This window comes from Silene latifolia, chromosome 2 (assembly GCF_048544455.1).
Source record: "Silene latifolia isolate original U9 population chromosome 2, ASM4854445v1, whole genome shotgun sequence".
Classification (NCBI taxonomy): Eukaryota; Viridiplantae; Streptophyta; class Magnoliopsida; order Caryophyllales; family Caryophyllaceae; genus Silene; species Silene latifolia.
The window spans coordinates 184,226,087-184,248,020 of NC_133527.1; the positions used below are offsets into that span (position 1 = coordinate 184,226,087).

Genomic DNA, 21,934 nt, shown 5'->3' on the forward strand with positions numbered 1-21,934 from the left:
TGAAACTTCACAGAGATAGGACAATGGTCGGAGCTAGTGAAAGCATGATGCACACTCATAATCTGCCCATTTTCAGCTCAGGTGGAGCGCCTTAGTTATGTCGAGAGGATTCATCCCCCACCAAGCATTCAAGTTATTCATATACTCCGTATATATTGTAAGAAAATGATCACTCGGCACCCCCCTACACGGCCGGCCCGTCTCTAGAATGAGTTTCCGGTACAAGAACAAACGAGTTAGCAGGTTTGGGACGATCATAAAACAACTTAAAACCCAGACAAATTAATTAATTAAAAACCCAAAATTGAATAACAATTAATCATCGTCACCTAAATGTGTATTACATTCCTTGGAATAAAAATCATTATTCTCAATCAAACCCTTAAGAGATTGATAATTAACATCAGGATCATCAGGGTCACATTCATCACATCCCAAATTTTTAGGCTTTGACAAACATAAACACAAACAACAATAAAATTTCCCACTTTTTTCACTAATAATACTAATACTATTATTATCAAATGGACTATTATTATGAGATTCTGCATTATTAACAGAAGAAAAAGACCTAAATCTTTTACTATATACTTTCTTGGCTCTTTTGTAACCGCACCCACCAAAAAACCATCTTCTTTTCTTCTTTTTCTTGTCATCCTCGTCATCGTCTTCTTTATAATCAACATCATCTACATTTGCAACATTGCCTTTGAATCTTTGTGACATATATACAACACCCACAAAAATTCCCTCCACAAAGACTTGTAAGAGACGGTCTCTCAGTTTTTATACCGTAATATATTGGAAAACTAATGAGGGGGTTTATAAGGTGAAATTGATGCAAATTAAATACAAAAAGATTAGTAGAAGAAGAAGAAATAAGATAGAGAGAAGTTGATTTTTTGTTGACAATTTTTGGAGAAGTTTCGTTTGTGTTAATTAATGTGAGTATTTGTGTTTTGGTGGCATCTGGGACCCACGTCATTGTGACTTAACCACTCATCAACGAGTGCCAGTTGGCACGACTGACTGCTACGTACACGTCATCTTGTTGTTTTTTTTTTTTTTGACAGGTCACGTTTGTGAATTTAAGGAGTTTTTTTTTTTCCTTTGGCTGTTAGGAAAATAACGTTTACAAATAACGAGTCTCGTATCAAAGTTGGCGAGTAGTAAGGGCTCTCATCTTTTAAACAAGGAAATTGCTCCATTCTATACTACGGAGTATATTTTTGCAATTTCAATGTACTTGTTTTACGCAAATTCTTGTGCAAGTGATCTTATACAAAAATTTGTACTTAAAAAATAGCCATATTAATTCTTACTATCTAAAGTCTAAACGGCTCTTGTAAATTGTAATGACTTGCATAGTTAACAAATAGCCATCTCGTTTGTATGGAAAAAAAAAACATTACTTGATGTAAATATGTAATGACTTACTTGCAGAGTTGCAGCGACTTCCAAATTGTGGGCGTTGTAATATAAAGAGATTGTTTTCAGTAATCAGGATAAAACTTACATCGAGAATTGCATTAAATGACGGATTACTAACAATAAATAGAGTAGTAAAGTAGAATAAGATTAGATTAGGCACAAAATCTCATTTGTGACGGCACATATCCGTCACTCTTGAGTGACGGTTACCATTTTACCTCACAAAGTACCCACTTTTTCTCTCTCTGCAACACTATTCATGTGGTCCACTTTCTCCACTAACCCATTTTGTTACCATTTTAACTCACAAAATATCCGCCACAAATGGTAACCCGTCACAAGGGAGACCAATTGTAGATTAGGTGACATGGAAGAACATTGAAGAATATTCCAAAGCTCTTTGATAGTGATGTATTGCCGTATTGGTTTTAAAAGTATAATTTCTCTTTTGTTTCCTGATAGTTGTACGTATTTTGTTATTCTAAAGACAAGTTAATTTTGAAAGCCGGTCACATAAAAATAATACAAGAGCATCATCTTGCAATCACAGTTATTACAGCATTAATCAGTGGCGGTCAGAACCTTATTTCCAAAGCCGTCAGCACCGTCCACAACAGAATACTCCGGAATACTACAACAGTATCATCTTGCTAACACAGCTGACTGTCAAAACAATTCTTTGTAAAAGATGGTGTTTTAAAATCAGCTTACGTGCATCATTCATCAACATTATCATCTTGCCAATGCCAATGCCAATTGCATAACAGTCGATAATTCAGAACCCGAGGTGATGAGCAGAAAAATCCGACTCTGAGTGGTTACTTATGCTTTTTTCCACCAGCCAAAATCCGCTGAATTTGAAGGCCTCGGCTGAAAGCTTGGTTGAAGAGCAAGCGTGTCTGGAACTCTGAGATGAAGGGGAACCATGCCAAAATGGCCACTGGCGCAAAAATTACGATGCCCATGATGTAATCGTAGCCTCTGGCCAAAGCTTTCACTGAACTCCACATTTTCAACCCCTTTATAAATGGTTTGCATGCTATTGTTATCTGTTCATATTATACGAAATAGTTCATTTATGAGAAATGGAATATTTTAGTAATCAATACCATTTCTACAGTTAGTCTCCTCAGAGACGGTCTGATATTCTGTAAGTGAAACCAACCCATTTAACGAACAAAAATCGCAAGGAATAGTGTCTCTTTGGTTCGATTGTTAACTTGAAAATTCAGGTCAGCAATATACATCTTAGAAGTTGGGACAAATTTACGCGTGTCTGTGTGAGAGTGAGGGAGAGAGAAGAGAGAGTGTACCGATAAAAGAGCCCATCCTGTAGGCATGAAGGCCAATAAACACACAAATATGTCTCCGACTGTCAGATTAAGGAATAAGAAGAAGATAACAAGAGTGACCACGAAACCAATGAAAAGGAAAAGCTTCAACAGTCTGAACATTAGTTGGTAATCTGCACTGAATTTCTTTCTACCCATGGAGACAATCTGCGACCACAATGACAAAGTCAATATTCTGTCACGGATTATCTTAGGCAACTTACAGAATTGATGCAACGAGCTTCTACCTTTAGAATGATCACCACTGCCACTATAACAAGCCATGACAAAGCGTAAACCTGACAATAAACGAAATAAATGTATTGCTGAGTAATCAGTTAAAAAGTGCCTAAACATAACATTAAAAGATGCATTTAAGATCTGAGTTTAGAAATCGAGGGTACATGACAAAATTTGAGAAAACACAGGGGTACTAGTGCTACAAGTAGAAAATTGGGTAAGCAAGATCCAAAGCAGAAAAAATAAAAGTTTGTGAAGTTTTGTGATGGCTTTCATACCATTATACTAGTATCTCCATTGGCCACATGTAAATGATACACCACACCATATTGGTATAGAAAAAACCTCAGAGAAAGAACAATCTCCCAGAAACGTCCGGAAAAACCAGTGTGTAACAAATGCTCTTGCTCTTCATCCCACCACGATTCCCAGCTTTTGGTTGCTGGGACACCAATACCACCATGACTACTTATCCATTTCGTCCAGTCATCCCAATCATCTACAATCTTCTGCCACTCGAATCCAGAAGGATTAAATATAAAGGGAGCAAATAACCATGAAATGACTAGGAACCACATGGACCCAGTAAGTAGTATATAGGCTGCCGACCCAGCTGCTGCTGTGCCATACGCATGATATACTATGAGCAACATCATAAGTTCTAGTCCTTTCGTGAAATGACTTCTAGAGTACATTCGATAATTTTCTGCAAATTTTTCATGTCGAACGACAAATCCACGACCCGTAGCTCTGTACTTGGCTCCTCCGTGTAAGATGGTACGGCCATAATAATGTACTTTTGTCCCAAGCGAAAATGTAAAGAACACGGCCGCCAGTTGTAATTGCATGATGATCATTTCACCCAATGCAGTTCTGAATCCCCTTTCTAGTCCAATCTCCATGATCATAGGCAAGGCCATGAGAAGCCCCAATTGTACTACAGACTCTGAAGCCATAGCTGCCTTCAAGGCATTTTCTCCCTTCGCCCGAGCAAATCTAACAATCGACTCCTCTAAACCGCTCAAACATAAATACAGCCTTCCGTACAAAAAAGCATATGCCGTAAGGACAACCATCTGCAAGATCACAATCAAAGATCCTTTAGTAAAGAAAAAAAAAACGAACTTTACTGACGAAGAAACAGAGAGTCAATAAAAAAAATCTGTCGCTGTAAAGTAATTTTAATTTTTAAATGAAAGGATGTCAGCAAAAAACTTCTGAAGTTTGTTCTCTGTGAAAGGAGCTTACCATGGAACTGACATAAAATCCAACTGTTGTGAAGTAACATGAAAGCATGCGGAAAAAATCGAAGCGATGGCCTAATCTGTACACATCTCGACTGAGGGTTTGCTCTCCATTACCACAGGCTACTTTTGCTTCAAACAATGAGATTTGGTTGAGACCAACATCTCGTCCCTTCCCTACTTGGATATACTCATGGTGAGTAACATTTCCACGCCTTAATGTAGAGTTGAATCCTACAGCATAAGGTAATAATGAGCAAAATTGGGTGTTACCGATATACAGACTAGCAGCTGTCCCATGTTACCAACTAGTCAAATCCTTCATACAGTGGAATAACGACAAAAGGGCAGACAAAAACAAGGTGAATACAGAAGAACAGAGTTTTGTTTGATCATACCTGCAAAAATGTCCTCGCTTAAATTAATTCCACGGGATGCCTTACTCATACCACCACGGGTGATGTGGAATATTCTATCAAACACATCTGGGTGACCGTAGTGGAAGCGGACCCTGGCAATTTTTACAAAGTTGGAAAATTTAAGAGACCAGAAGCAGTACCAAAATAAACACAATGGCACAAAGGTCTAGCACTAGGATAGCTGAAATTTGGCTTTAATCTCTCGCTATGTTATTTGATTATATCCTCTTCCAAAAGGGTTCACTCTGCATGATTGATTTCTTTAATGTTATTATGATTCTGAAAAATGAATCAGATACACGTTTGTATGTTACGTAATACTAGTGTCAAATATCAGCTTCAGTCACGGTCATGATATAGGTTATTATGGCCTAATGCCCTAACCTCGTTAAATATGGTCAATATCACCTCAAATGCGGTTGCGGTGACCTCCAAAACCTTTATAACTCGGTCGTATATCGGTGTCACGGCAGATATTTAAAACCAATTTGTATCGAATTTCCTATTCTAATTGCGTATGTTCTATATTGATTTCGAAATTCAGTTCCATACTTCAATGGCCTTGCAAGAACTCTTTGGCCAATCGTAACAAAGCTTGTCTCCTGATTTGACATAAACCAAGCCAAGGACGAAACACTGCAAGGAAAAGAATACAATAATCTTGTCATCAGTCAAGTTCTAAAAGATGATTGAGATTGCGCCAACTTGCTATAAATAGATATAACAATTTACCTTCCTGTGAAGATATGCTCACGGACACCAAGAATAGTAGGAGGACGCACTCCATGGTCTTCCTTAAATTCTTCCAAGAGGTTACGCATTTTAAGAGCTTCTTCTAAGTAATTGTCCTGTGAAAAATTCACATTTTACCAAATGTCCAAATCGTCATTGTACAACAGATTAGACAGTAAAAGCACTTGCCTGGTTCATGTCTATCGCTTGAAGGGCTTCTCCTCTTGTAAAAATTAAGGCATGGTTCTGGTTTTCAGGCTTCCCTTCCCCTATCTTTGCAGGTCCGGGTAACTTGATGCGGTAAATTTCCTTTAGGAAGAATTAGAGCACTGTGAGTGCCTTTTCTTACAGCTCGAAATACTGAATTTAAATAACAGTGGCGTTTTTTAGACGGGCCAGCCCCCGAACATATGTAACAATGAGGCATTCTTACCTGATCGAGATTGTCAACAGCTTTGACCAGTACGGAATAATACACCTTATGGACATTCCCAGTACCATCTCTTTCTTCAACTTCATCAACATATGCCACACGCAAAGATGGATAACTGAAGAAGAAACATCTTTAGTGTATCTTTATAATGCCAGATTGTGCTATGAAGTTCAGATTACATCTGTCTATATAACGCTTACTTGACCATCAAATTCAGAATGTCTGTAGCACGGCGATCTCCACTTCGCTTCTGATTACCATAGTTCTGACATGTTGCTACATATGTGAATTTCATATCAGCAACAGCTTCCAGCTGTGCGTAAAGGGATCGCTGACTTCTCTTCTCCTCTTCTATTGGAGCCGTGACTGCTTTATAACCTTCTAGTATCTCTGAAGCACAAACCAAAAGAGTCCACCATTGACATATTTTACTCAAAATGATAATCTACGTTTGCTTTGGATCGTTTTCTATGCAAGTAAATGCAACTAGGCTAGGGAGACCCACACTCCCACATTCATTCTCCATCATACAAAACATGCCTAAACAGGAAAAGTAAACTATTGGGAAAACTATCTGCAGGGTCAAAGGGAATAAGTAAACCATCCCTAATTATAGCCTTAATCTTTTTAAATCTCGAAGCTCTACGGCAAATAAATATAACATAACTAGATATCTAAAGACCTCAACCAGTATGTACTACAGAGATGGTGACCGATAGTACATTCAATGAAATGTCATTTCATTGTTATTAACTTGTGGTAATAATTTTTTTACAGTTCTTGTAGGTCATCCCTTTAGGCACCCACTTGGCCAACATCCCACCTCTTTCTGTTTTTACATAAAGTTGTCATATGAAAAAATAATGCTACACCCACCAGTTATCAGTCACTGGAAGAGTTGAAGTATCAAACCAAATAGGGTATAAATAACATAAAATACACCATAAGTTTCCGATTACTTACCCTCTTCATTGGCCATGTCGAGAAAAGCCTGGAGTTTCAACGCCCTTCGATAGTACATCATCCCTCGAACTGAACGTGTAAATTTCATTTAGTCAGATGCCAGTGTACATAAATATAATTATATGAATCTTAACATGTACTAATAATTAGTAGCACCCACCTGTTCTGCAGAGAGTTTGTCCTCTTAGCGAAACCCAATGGCGAAGCTGTAAAATGTTCTCATCACTTCCCCAAACATCGCTCTCTTCCTTGCAATTATTTCTTTCCATAAAATTATTCCATTCATCTACAAAGGATAAGCACAAACCTCAAATGTTGCTCTGTTAAATTGAAAATTTATGGGAACTTTAAATCGAACTCTGTAATATAGAACCTGGAAAGATCTTCTGCAAGTAGTATATAACTGAAATACCATCTTCATTTTCCATTTCAAGGTCATTTCTAGAGTATAATGTCTCCTCGCTGTAGTAAGGAGTAAGGACACTGCGGAGTTTGCAGGTAAAAAAAAGGGTAAGAGTCTGCCAACAATTCACAGCAAAGTATGCTATCAACATTTGATGGCAGATGAAATAATGAAATACGGAGTAATTTTTATCTTAGTCCACTACCCTCCACTGACTTCGAGTTAGAGGAGTATGTATCAGAGCTATCTATCAAAAAAGTTATAATCATTGCAAAGGATAGAAGTTTTAAAAAAGCTTTCAAACATTTAAAAGACACGAATATGTCACTATGTTGGTTCAAATTACCCATCATTTTCAGATTTTTGCGTTTTAACCTTGTCCAAGACCCTCGTGATAAATTATATGAAACTATTTCTGCTTGAGCAACCCTCTAAACAGCCTCATGTGAAATATGAAATATGATAGACAATATTTGATAAATCAGAAGACACACGAGTTCTTAAAGTCCAGACTTACCTGAATGAAAGCATCTTACGAACTTTGGGAGCACGTGGCATATTCATGAACAATGAGTTTGTGAAAAATGACATCCTTCTTCGTGCTTCAAGGTTAGTTGGAACATCCATGGCAGATTCCTTGACTGTCAAAAGTAGATAGAGACGACGTATCTGGAAAAGGTATAATATAATTTTTTATGGTCTCTTTTTCATTTGCAATAACTCAATGATTTAAGAGATTTTAAACAATGTAATTATACCTGTTCTTCCCATTGTGGTGTAACCTTTGGTGGAAATATTATAGAAGCAAAAAGTTGATTTCCAACCTTACCGCTGTTCCCAAGTTCCACCAATTCACTGAATGTGGCAGTAAATTTACATTAGCTTTACCAGAATATAATATAAATATACATTGTACGCTTTCAAGAATACAATATAAATAACGTACAGAAGAAGAACAAGCCACGTACCGAATTTCATTCACCATCATGTCACGTGTAACAACTTCCAGCATGTCTTGCAATAGCAACACTACAGAGTCTCGTTTGGAAGAGTTCCCGTCTCTCTTAAATATGGCATAATAGTTTTAGTTTTGAGTATAGATGAATTGAAGAATTCTATGTACAGATATTATCATACAGCTGTTTATTACTCACCAGGTATCCAACCAGTTCCACAAACTTCTTGTAAAGAGTAGGCAAAGCGCTCATTCTGAAATTTGTAAGGAGTGTATTCTTGGATATATTTGTCTCTACTTCTTTCACAATGTTGGAGATTATCCTGTAAAGAATTAAAGATAACCATGAAATAGAAACATCTACTAACCTGGCCGGCAAACAAATTGCATTATACTCCAAATGAGTCATCGCTTACTAAAAGCATGTTACAGTAGTGAAGTATACGGGTCTTATTTTCGGGCAGATGTCAGATAGGTTTAGCTTGAGAATGGCAACACTCGTGACTTGAGTTTGAAACCCGTCAGCTTTAAGACATGTCCCCTAGGCTCCCTTTACACCAAAAAAAAAAAAAAAAAGTATTATCTTGCCCCTAGACCCCTCTTACAGCGGAATAAGGTTATTATGTTGGAATCTTATTGTACATCACAAGTTTTTCTGATAAGAGATAGTACCATTTAATAAGGGTTATTTCATAACAATAATCCATCCTATTAGTGGTCTGCAATAATCACTCCATCCTATCAATAATCCCAATTAAATACAACCTAAGCACCATACCTTCTAATAACGAACCAGCTGATATTTTTTGAAGTTTATGTTGGAATATTTGATAGTTTTTGGACAACCTATCTGGTATATGTGAAGTTTATGTGTAATATTTTCAAGTGATGAATCAAGAACTTGGTTTATTTGATACACACAAACATCATAAAATATCAGCTAGTTCGCTATTAGAAGGTATGGTGTTTAGGTTGGATTTAATTGGGATTATTGATAGGATGGAGTGATTATTGTAGACCACCAATAGGATGGATTATTGTCATGAAATAACCCATTTAATAAAGGACACAAACCATGACGCCCATTTACTAAAGGACACCATGGGTGACGCTCATATACAACCACACAACATGAAGCTGCCCATATAGTAAATGAGAACAAAGTAATATGCTCTCGCACTGTCATGATTAATCTTATTAATTAAGCAAAGAAAAAAAGCCAAGTGTTGATCCAAGATCCAAGTGGAGAACTTGACTCTAACTATGCAACCAAATGTAATCTGAACTCCAGCAACATAAACAACCTATGTTACTTGAGTCTTCATTTCTAGGGCCGTAAACATTTCACATATGGATACGGAATGCGTAGTTCAGTACTTAATACTTATAATACCAACCCAAAACTTCTAATAACAAAGATCAAAATGGAGGCTAACATGTGGATGAAGAAACTTTTTATAAAGCATTATTTTAATATGGAGGCTAACACTAAGTGTCAAATTTTACCTTTTCTCATTTTCTCCAGCAACCATAATGTTCAGCACCTGCTTAAGAGATTCATAGCATTCAATAACAGCACATTTCATGTATTCGTCTGAAGAAATTCGCTTCCAAAGAACGGAGTCCTTTGGACGAAATTGAACTGCCATATCCAATGCAATCGGTATCTACATAAACAGATCAATCCATTAAAAAGCGTTACTACACATACTTCGAAAGTTTCTTGAAATCTCGGAGACTAGAATAATCTTACCTTGCTTGCAAGCAAGAAGGGTGGCCATTGAATTATTTTTAAGCTAGGATCTGAAGTATAAGGCACAAGTAGTAGATCCATCTCCCTGAATAATGTAGAATCTGATTCAATATTATGCAGGGAAAAAATAACATTTGTTGCTTTAACATTAAATGAACTGAATAGGACTTCTTTGTAATTGGAGGATTTGTTGTCCTATATTACTTCTTCATTGCTACAACAATATTTATTTTTTTACTAAAACGAATAATATTATGCAGGGAAAAAAAGTAACAAAGAGGGCAAGATTAGTGGCATTTCCTGTCGTTAACAAGGTCCTCTTCCCGAAAACAGCAAATGATTTCGTTCCACAGCTGTGCAAATCTAGCAGCTTCACTTCTCTTGCTAGCACTTGCCTATATCATTGAAGGGAATTATCTATAACAATGCACTTGATCTTATTCTTTACCAAGCTTTGTAAAAAATGGAAAGAATCAGGAACCTCGGCAAATCGCTTTGACAAAGAAAAGCCTTTTTTGGGCTTATCAGAAGGCACCAGGCAGTCATTGAAGGCACCGGGTAGTGACTGAAATCTTGACCTTAGCATCATAAGGGTTCGTATCTGTTCAATGTGAAACATCCATAATATATTAATAACCCATGTTCGACGGGAAAAGGAGTCCATGCAAATGATTTTGTTGAAACCAAGGTCTATGAATTCTCATAAACTACCTCTCCTAACCGATCAAATGCTCCTATGAAACCACCATATATTGTGGAGAATATAGAGTACCAAATTTGAGTATCCATGAAATAAACCTGCATGTTTGGAAGGAGATGAGGATTGCAAAGCAGCGTCTGGTGACTGAAAGCATATTAAGAACGAAGGATTTCAAGATTTCTAGCAGTAAAACCTAATAATTTATGACATACCATGACAACTGGAGCCCAAAGTGAGGCCACTGCACCATAATTGTTTCGAGCTGCATTAACAAGCTAAACATCAGTACATACAATGAGACGCGGTAACAAGAATGCGTCTAAATGAACAACTGAATACCCTGTGGGAAAAATTCGTGCCACTGGTATTTAACTTTATTGATGCTCATTATATCCTTTGTTGGCTTCACCAAGGGTCTTATCTGGGAAAAGATAACAGGCTTTTGAGTGTAAAAAGAACCTCAAACTTCCATATAAACATGTTCCAGGAGAAAAAAACTGTACCATTACAAAAAAGCTGAATGCAAGTTTTGATGCTAGCAACAGTAACCAAAACAACGTATACCTGAAGCAAAAGTTGGTTAGCAATAGCATGACAGGACACAATAATGAAAATCAATCAAGCTACAAAAGAGATTTATCTCGGACTCACTTTATAAGAGAAAACTGGCTTTCATGCATGCCTCGCGCCACATAAATCCTGGGCTGCATAAAAATCAAATCAATTACTGAACATGGTGGCACAACGTTACAGAGATATAACCGCCAAAACTAGAATGCAGGAAAAGCAGTTTCATCTCGATCGGTCAATGGAGCACAGAAGATGCCACACAACTGACAAGTCATTTAAATCTGGGCCAAAACGATTTAAAATTCCCTTTTTCTTCTATAATTTACTAGACATGGCGGTGCACAACATGATAGAGATATAACCACCAAAGACAATACAGGGTATACAATTTTACCTGGACCTGTTAATGAGCATCAGCGATGCACATAACAGACGAGTCATTTGAAAATTTGGGCCAAATGATTCAGATCTGCCTTAGCATAAGATCACCCTAACAGTTCCGCCCGACCAACACATACTAACAACCTATCAGATGCATAACTTTTTTCTGTTGTGGCAGTAGCATGCCAAATCTACTTGATTTTGCTTTGTCAAAAACTTGAGACTTAAATTGCACAACACGGCCATTTGATACCCTAATAGGCCATTATGTACATACTTAGAGGTAAAGGTTGTATCAAAGAGAAAATTTATAAATTTTTATGACCTAGTAGGTCTTTATCTATTGGCAGCAAGGCATGCCAATCATTTGAGAGTGCCCCCCAGATTATATCCGCAGTCCTTAATACTCCGTAGCCTGTAACTTTCTTAAATTTTAACGATATTCACCGTAAAAGAATAATGGACATCATATCAACTGAAGTACCTGTGACCACCACATAAGGAATCTTATGATGAGCCAATCAGAATTCTCAATAAAACGCCTAAGCATTGGGAAAAGGAAGAATGCTGCAGCCAGTATGTTAGGGAGACAATACAATGCCACCGCCATGATATACAGAGCAGGAACACCCTTTAATTGCCCTAGAAATGATAGTACGTCTTTGATTTGTTGCGGCGCCACATTGAATGAATGTACATAAAAGAGTGGGAGAGCTACAGCCCATGCAAGGCTGGTAATAATCTTCAGTACATTTCTCAAGACATCTGAGAATATCCACCTACGCTTAGACGGAAAGTTGATAATGATTTCCAGAAAACCTGAAATAATAAACAATGAGAACAAGACTTCAAACATACTTGTAGAACAACAATGAGAAAGCAACACGATCTGCAAAAACACAAATTATATCTAAGAAAATCTTATATTTTACATATCCATAGAAGCCAAAGACTTCGTATTTTTTTGTTTCTAAATTATGATAGAATAAATTAAAATAGTTCATTAAACTCTTTGTGTTGTTTTATTGTGAAGCAACAATCATATAAAACAATCCTCTCGGTGTTCTATCTGTGTAGTCACTACAAGGGTGAGATTGAATACAGCATAACCGCTACCACCCCCATTGGCAGGAGCTTTTGAGACTCTTGATATGTTGTCGTCTACTAAGAAAATCTTGTGCATTATACTTTCTGAATCATCTAGTGAGATCTATTTCACCAAGCTAAGTAGTCAACCAAGAAAGAAATTTATTGTTATAGTGGAGCTTAATCCACTAGGAAGATGTAAAAAATAGATAATGTTGCTTTATAGCTGCTTACATTATCTTCAATATGTTCTGTTCAAATTGGTCTTATCCTGTGATCAGATACAAGATCTTTCAAAACAATTAAGAATTAACAAGTTTTACGCTCCAAATCTAAAAGTTCCATTCTGTTCTGATGCTTGTCTTGTATGAATATATAGCTCTTCATGATGAAATTAATGCTTAAGACTGACGAACAGACACACGTCCCAATGCAGGAAAAAAAATTGTTGAGCTAAGAAGTACTAAAGCTCTTTTTGAAAAGAACCTCACTAAGGATATAAGGATCACATATATCCAAACCAGGACTGTTAGTCATTGCAGAGAAGAAAAGTGATACGAGAAGAAATTCAAGATAATAAAGTTGATCAGACTTCACGATTGCCATATTTTAAGTTTTTAACCATAGCCAAGAACATACTCTGGAGCACACGAAGAAGAGCTGCAGTGATGAAAATACTTGAAACAGGGTACAAGACATCCTTCTTAAAAATTGCCAAAATTGGAGTTTCAGACCAAGCAATAATCACCATCGCCTGCAACCACAGCTCCCTATCTTTATAAACATCGTACTTAAAAAATTTGAAAGCAAACAACTCACTGAAGATCATTATTTACAAAAAAAAATCAATTAGGCTTTACCTGAAGAGCCAATATATAGAAAGTCCACAGACGATCAAAACTTCGGAAGATGTGCCAAAATGTTCTTGTCTCGATAAAATTAGATTTTCCTGTGCTTTTTGAATTTTTAGTGGTCCCCTTTCTTCCCTTGAATGATAGGTAAGTGGCGCATGTTAGCTTTGACAACATGTTATTGTTAACTTCAACAAAAATACAGAGACTTTTACCTTAACATTTTCACGCGTGGATTTAAAAAACTCTCCGTCATCACGCATTGGCCAACCTAGTGAGAAACAATCTGAAAACCTGGAAGAAGAACAAAGCTTTTGTTGTAGGGGAACGAAAAAGGATATTGGCCTTAAATTGGTAATACAATGAGTACAAAGCATAATCTGATGCTGACCAGAAATACTCATTCAGATCATCATAGTTGCACCAAGCTGAGTATGGAGCCTTGGCATTTTTGCTTTTCTGGGCTTCCTGTAATAGAATCACAAAGAGATTATAACAGACCTCATAGCTGCATACTGCTATACAAAAAACTGATAGCAACAATAATAATACTAAAGAAAATAAGTGTCAAACAACAACGAGTCTTCGTACGTTATTGGGGTTTTAGTGATTCAAGAATTTTAGTAAGAACTTCCCTTCAACACAAAACAACGTACCTTCTCAATGACATGGTAGAGAGGTGTGATGACCTTCCGAAGGAAAGATTCATCATCCCCTCCATACGAGGGCTTTATATTCTCCCCAGTTACAATGCTAACATTTCCAGCCAGCAATCCATGTAGCTCATATGCCATCTAAACAAATTTTCAAGACAACCCCTTTGATAAGTCGACCGTCAAAGAGAATTCCCACAATAGGATGCAGAGTAGATAGATGTACAATTGCTTACGTTATGAAAAATATAGCACAGGCATTCTGGCAGAAAGCGAATATTCGCTGCTTCCCCCCAGATAAGAAGATACAGCCCCATGTACAGTATTTTCCTCTGCTGGATTTCTTGTTGATTTTGAGGTAACCTATTAATTGACATAGAAAATTACATGAATCAGCAGACTAGACGGAGATATCATGGTCGAGATTTTTCCAGATGAATTTTAAGCCTGATACTTTGGATATTTAAATTTGTATTATAACCTTAGACTGTGTTTTCGTCCTAAAAATTTGCACCAGGTTTTGTAGTTTTTGAAGAGCTTGTTCATTACAGTGTCAATAGCTCTATCATCAAGCTGCGCAACAAAAACAATTCCCCAGAAGCATAATTGAGCAAGAAAATAGCCAATAATCTCATAGTGAATATGTTCCCGAAATACATATGAGGAAAACTCGAAAAAACAAATTGGGTCACATATGAAACTGTGAAAGGGACGAAAAGACACCAGAAGATAGGTTCCAACCTCGTTCATAGGCTCAGGCTTTGGATTCAATCTTATATGAACATTAGCTAGCAGTATTATCAAGTTTTCTCGCTGATTACGAACATTGTCTCTCTGCATGATACAAATAGACCAACGTTTCTTCTCAGTTATCAAGCATCTTTTAATGTGATTCACAGCATGACTCACAAGGAGCAGAACACCGAAGGCTACCATTAAGAAGAGGTACCTGAAATCCAAACATAGCTCTCAGCCAATCAAAAACATCCAAGTCATTGGTTCTTTGACGATGCTGCTCAAATGTGGGTGGCCAGGTTAAGCCATGAGTGTTCCATAATGCAGAGATGGCAGCCTTGACCTGTTACACAACATACAAAATACAATGATGCAAAGTCAAAATCATCATCATCATACGAAACAAAAGGGGGGTCTCGTCCATATCTTACAGAATGTACTATATTTCCAGTGAAAATATCAATTATATCAAGTGACGAGATTAACCACTAGCCTCCAAAAAATGCAAGCAGCGTCTACGCTTTTAAACTCATTAGTAAGCAGGCCCTCCACAGCATTGTGTAACCATGCATCCATGCATGAAGCAGAAATTGGGTATATTTTGCAACTAAGCCAGCTAATAAGGAGAAAATACATAGTAAATTACTAGTAAATGGTAGATTGATCTCATTACTTTTGACGAAGTCATTACATATTTCAAACAACCTCAAACCACCGGCCCACAACCTCTAGGGGGTTTGATGTACACACACATTGCATAATAAAAATTGCATGAAAACTGCATCAAATGACCGTCACCACCCAATAAAAACAAGCGCAACCAGTTTTTTACTACATCGAAGTATCAAACATATCACGAAAACTAAAGCTGATTGTTACCCAACAAAGACCCAGAATTCAAAATAACAAGCCAAAATCAAATCTTTGTAACTAATTTTTTTTCGAATAAAAGGTACCTCTTCAAGCTGCATGACAGCCAGTGAAGCTCCAGCAGCATCCAATGGAAGAATATTAAAAGGCGCATATATATTTTGCTTTTCTTCCACATCTTTTGCAGCAGCAAGAACCTAAAACACATCAAAAAACCCAAATTTCCTTCAAAGTTTAGTTCTTTCCAACAATTTAATCAAAAACAACAAAAGGCCAACAAACAACCAAAATTATACCAAAAAACTAATGAACCCTCAGACCTCAATTTCCTTCAAAAGTTTAATTATTGTAAACAATTCGATCAAAAACAACAAATGGGCAACAAACAATCAACAACAACAACGACAACATTACCCCAATGCCTCAATGACTCCCGCAAATTGCGGGGCAAGGGATGGTCAGATTTACGCAGCCTTACCCTTGCATTAGCAACACAAAGAGGCTGTTTCTGAATGGCATCAAACAATCAATATTATACAAAATACCCATGAACCAACAAACCTCAATTTCCTCCAAAGTGCAATTCTTTTCAACAATTTGATCAAAAACAACAAGAGGGCAACAATCAATCGACAAAAACAACGACAACAATTACCCCAATGCCTTAAATGGCTCCTGCAAATTGCGGGGGTCGTATATACACAGCCTTACCCTCGTGTTAGCAACACAAAGAGTCTGTTTCCGAATAGCAACAAACAATCAACATTTTACAAGAAAAACCCATGAAACAACGAACCTCAGGAGCAACTTCTTCAACTTTCTCAGTCTTGTTAACAGCACAAAGAACCTCAAAGAGAACACCAGCAGTTTGATAAGCTTTACCCAATTGAGCTCTATCAGCTTGTTCACCTTGATCAAGAGCTCTAATGTATTGGGAATAGTAATGTTGGTAGTAACTCTCTATTTCTCGTGCATCTGACTTTTTTATACGACGATCAATACTTGATGCATTGTCCTGAATTCAATTAAAACCCATCAATTTGTGTTTTTCAGGAAGAAATTTCATTTTAGAGCTCCAAGTTTCAGCCTTTTTTGAGTTGTGTAACACTAGTGACTAGTGTCTAGGGATGTCAATTTCACCCGCACCCGATTAAAATCCGATCCACCCGATTTTAAAAGATTGATGAAAACCCGACTTAAATGGATGATGGATGGATGACGGATGAAACGGATGATGGATGGGTTGGATGAAGAAATTTCACCCGCCATCCATCCATCACCCGATTTTATTACTTTTATTTAATTTTTTTTTACATATAATACATTATTAAGGTATAAAATATTCAAATATTCAAATTTTTCTACTCTCAAATTATATATTTTGTGAAACTACCCATTATGAAGTTAAACTAAAATAATTATCTAACATTATTTTTGTATAAAATAAAAAATTATAATTTTTTTTTAAGTTGAAACATATAAATACATAACACCCCGTTTATCACCCGATCCACCGGTTTCATCCATGGATGATGGATGGATGGATGACGGATGATATGTTTCATGGATGACGGACGGGTTGGATGGGATTTTAAAGGGACGGATGGATGACGGATGAGGCTTCACCCGACCCGAACCCGATCCATTGACATCCCTACTAGTGCCCATATGATAGGGGTGCCCAAAAAATGAGTCTTATATGCATACAACGGTTTTAGATGAGATGGGTGAAATAAGTCGGTTATATACTTATATACTTATATGTACGAGTAGATAATTATCTCGGAGTTGATGATTATAATTGAGCTTAATTAAATTACTTTGGCTTAATACCGACTCGCGATGTTAATAGTAATCTACATCGTTTAGTTACTCACTTACGTTGAGATATTTTAATTTCATGTAACTTATGAATGACCTTTTGTTATCTGGTAACCAAATTGAGTTGCATAAATAGCTTACCCGTTCTAGACGTTGCAAGAGACTAGTCTTGAATTGTCTAACACCACGACCTGTTGAGTTTGGGTCCAACCTGTGCGCTTTTTCAAATGCATAAAATCGACCTGCCAAATTATAATCATAATAATAATTACTTTTGATATATACGTAATTAATCCTTAATTAAATTATTTTAAATTTACAGTTAAATCTCTTAAAAGTGGCTTTGTAGCATACATAGGTAAGCTACGCGAGGGCGTTCATTATCAATTTCACTGGCAACACGAAGAACGGGGACGATTGAGACGAGTGAGGAAGGGACAACTTCATGATCAAACACCTCTGTCGAGAAGTTTGTTATCGCCGTGTTCCTCGATGCTCTTCTAATTAACCCCGCCTGATGCGATTCTGGCGCTGCCATCGGTTATTCTTCCTCTTCCTCGTTTTTTTGGGATGTATCAAGTCTATTAGGCTCGATGTAATAGTTTACTATTGAATTACAACCTATTTTTAGCAAACAAAACACAAAATTGCGTAAAAATAAAATTCAAGTATAAGTATCATCATAAAATTATGTTCAGATGTAGTTGACAAAGTACTGGTTACCCAAATTGTTTTTTTTTTTTTTTTGACAAGTTTACCCAAATTGTTAAAGTACAATAACTTTGACGATCATTGGATTTCACATAGGAATAACGTAAATAAGTAAATAATCACATGTGAGTATGTGACCTATTTTCTTTAAGCAATCTAAACAAATGAAGTTATTAAATGCGGTAAAACTTAGCTCAAACGTACATGCCAAGCATAAATGACACCTTTCCATACTATATTTACATAAAGTGAATAAATGAAATTAAAATATGAAAAAAAAAAAAAAAAAAAAAAAAAAAAAAAAAAAAGGCAAAAGTACATTATATAAAAACTTTGACAATTGTAATGTAGAAATCATACATTCGCAATATCATGAACTTTTGCCAAAAGAAAAATCACGAGGGAACAATACATAAAGATAACTTTTTTTTCTTACAAAAGGAAGATTATATTTTTTCTTTGTAAGATTATGGTTTTTTAGGTGAAGAAACAGAGTAGTTTTTAGAGGACAAATGAGAGAAATACAAAGAAAAGGAAAAAGATGGACAAACACAAATGTCGGATAACAGAAAGAGTTAATTTGAGTGTGTTTTAGTTTAGTTAAATAACAAACTACTAAAAGAGGCAGAGGGAAAAGTAAAAGGCATAATAAGTGACTCAAAATATGTGGAAGTCCTACGGTTCTGCTCCTTTTTCTAAGCTTTATTCTTCTCGACTTTCCATTTTTGTATTACTTTCCATTTTTACATATACTTAATTGTAAGTTATCTATCATTTCCTAATTACATGCATGTGTTGTTTCTTTTTTATTCATTAACAACAAATTTGAATTTGCAAGAAAATATTGTCAAAATATTTAAATATCTAAAGAAAACCTGGCATTCGACTTATGTTTGTATTAGTAACCTTTATTCTCGTCACTTGAGTATTTTCGCGTAGGACAAGAGGTTAACATAAATTTGGTGCACACATGACACCTAAATGTGGAGAAATAGGAACATATATCGAATGTACTACCTCATACCTTATTAGTTTTTAAGCGTATGTGTATTTTTTCTGAGCTTTTTAAAGTTTATAAGTTATATTTTAATTTTTTTGTCGTCAACTCAAATTTAACTGAGCTTATATGTAATGCTTTTGAGTTATATTGTAATTTTTTGAGCTTAATGTCTAATTGAAAGAACTCAGAAACTTTATAGTAAAACTCAGAAACTTTAAAACAAAACTCGAAAACTTTATTGTAATGCTCAAAAACTTAGCAATTGGTGGTAATACATCAAATGTATAATCCACTTACTGATAAATGTGACCGCAACAAATTAACATTGCATTCGATGAAATATCAATGTTATGAAAAAACACATAAATTTTAAAGTTTTGAAGTTGACATGTATGCGTTAATGTTATCAACATATGACACTAAAAGAGTTTAGAGTAAGATTATTGGTAGTTTTGAGATAAAACTCGCTCAAAACTGTCAATAATATACTAAAGTTAAGTTTTGGCAAAGTTCGAAATTTGTAGTTAAATTTTGATATTTCGAAATTTGTAGTTAAATTTTGAAAAAAACAAATTCGATAGTGCTTTTATATCATTAGTCATTCGCCCCCCTCAATTTTATCGTTCACTAAGTTCAAATCCTGACTCTGACACGGTCTAAAACATAGAGGCCAACTAAATTAAAAAATAGAACATCATGTATTACGTTTTAGATTGCACAACCACTAATAAAATAGAACACAAATATAAGAGGCTCCAATGTCGTTTACGGCTGTCTGCTGAGAGTTGCTCAGTTCAGCAAAGAGCAGCGAGACACCATACTTGTTGCAACACTCTATTGCTTCTTTGTCTTGAATAAAATAGAACACAAATACGAGTTATGCGTCAAATGGAGAACTAGTGGAACTCGACAAGAATTCGAATTCTAGATTGCAGAACCACTAAAATAGAGTTAAAGTACCCGTAATACAAACGGTAAAAACAAATCACGAACCCATAAATTTTAATTTAGGAATACTAGAAAACACCTATTTTCTAGAATAAATAGAGTGCTGCATTACAGCATACAGTTCTACACTTCTACATCCATTGAGAATATCATCCCTAGAAGCTGCCCCGCAAGGATACCAATAGTTCATGACTACACACGAGGGATCAACAAACTCCGACGCCCAATTCCAAGCAACATTAGCATCCAGGTAGCTTTTGCTTGTCATTTCCTGTGCGCCATGGAATAACCAATCGTCACTTTTCAGGTTACAGTTTACGCTTCTATATATGGCGGTGTTACATTAAATAGATGAAGTAATTACATACAATTAGCAAAGTAAACAGAATAAACTCATAAAGGATGAATTATGTCTCTCAATCATTTGTTTACATTTATGTTTATTGTGAGGCGAAAGTGGTAAACAACCCCTTAAGTTTACTTCTACGTGAGATTAAGCCCCTCAAGTTTAAATTGGAGTAAATAACCCCCTTAACTTTGCTATAAAGTGAAATCAAACCCTTTTTATTTTTCCGGTCAAAATCTCACCGGATTTTTCAAATTCTCACCAATTTCTCATATCGGTGTACATATTAGGTATAATTTTTTCTCGGATACGTTTACTTTTTCATTTGTGTGCTCCTATCATCAAGTAAGGGCGGTGATGATGATCCTCAAAAACTGTCGAGTTGTATGCCCGCTAATCTAAGATCAAATCCATAGTTTGCCAAATTGGTCTTCCCTCCAAAATTACAAATTAAATTGTTCACGATGCAGCTATTATTCTTAGCATCATTCAAGTGTGTTGGTAGGGAAAAATATGTTGTACGATTATTGAGTGCGCGCAATTACTGGAATTCATAATTATTCTTGGGAAATTCTACGGTGTACCCTCGAGTTTTTCAACTTTCTACGATGTACCCTTACAATTTTGAAATTCTATAGTGTACCCCTGAACTCTACACAATAATCTATACCATGACTTTAGTTTTTGTCTTTAATATGCAAGTTTGTTAATTGGCTTATTAAATCGTTTATTTAGCATTCCAATTACTCGATAACCTAACCATCTACTTATTAATTCGTCGATTACCCATTAACACACCAAACAGTATACGAATCTAACTAAAATTCTTCAAATCTCCATTATAATTTCATGAATCATAACTAAGGTTCTTAATAGTAGTTTGTGCTTATTAAAAGTTATTTGTGATACTTTTCACATAGGATGGTGATACAACATTTACGAGTTAGAATAAAGGTCAAAATACGGTTGTTTGATAGTGATAAAGTTAACGAGAGTTAAATAAGGTCATGATAGAGAAATAAATAAGAAATTTAAGGGTACACCATAGAATCTCAAAATTGTAGGGATACACCATAGAAAACCAAAAAACTCGAGGGTACATGGTAGAATATCCCATTATTCTTCATTCACTCATTTTAGTTGGCATTTTGATTGTTAATATCAACACTACTACAGATACAGGCTATAACAACGGTCAAAAACCGTTGTTATATAAAAAAGCGGACGTTGTTAATGCGTTCGTTGTAGAAGGTTTTAACAACGGTTGGCTTACTTAAGGAAACCGTTGTTAAAACTATAGGTTTTATGTATAAAAACCCGTTGTGGAAAGTGTGACACAATTTTGGGGGGAAAGTTAT

The 21,934-nt window shown here is 36.0% G+C and overlaps 1 protein-coding gene across 1 annotated transcript; it reads right to left on the reverse strand.

Moving 5' to 3' along the window:
• Positions 1-1,927: 1,927 nt before the first annotated feature.
• LOC141643667 (callose synthase 5-like) lies at positions 1,928-18,192 on the reverse strand. The gene is made up of 41 exons (XM_074452916.1): positions 17,926-18,192; positions 17,713-17,813; positions 16,547-16,765; positions 15,837-15,947; positions 15,095-15,223; positions 14,887-14,979; positions 14,627-14,718; positions 14,382-14,508; positions 14,149-14,286; positions 13,884-13,960; positions 13,708-13,786; positions 13,502-13,627; positions 13,281-13,395; positions 12,040-12,374; positions 11,256-11,308; positions 11,108-11,168; positions 10,944-11,025; positions 10,817-10,866; positions 10,616-10,702; positions 10,386-10,505; positions 10,204-10,299; positions 9,905-9,988; positions 9,658-9,818; positions 8,351-8,474; positions 8,165-8,259; positions 7,955-8,051; positions 7,714-7,865; positions 7,167-7,276; positions 6,954-7,079; positions 6,794-6,862; positions 6,031-6,220; positions 5,831-5,945; positions 5,587-5,706; positions 5,398-5,513; positions 5,218-5,301; positions 4,645-4,757; positions 4,251-4,480; positions 3,281-4,078; positions 3,011-3,061; positions 2,745-2,930; positions 1,928-2,480 (listed from the first exon to the last, which is right to left on the reverse strand). Exons 1-41 carry the CDS (start codon positions 18,107-18,109, stop codon positions 2,250-2,252), a joined length of 5,727 nt encoding a protein of 1,908 aa, XP_074309017.1. The 5' UTR covers positions 18,110-18,192; the 3' UTR covers positions 1,928-2,249.
• Positions 18,193-21,934: the final 3,742 nt, after the last annotated feature.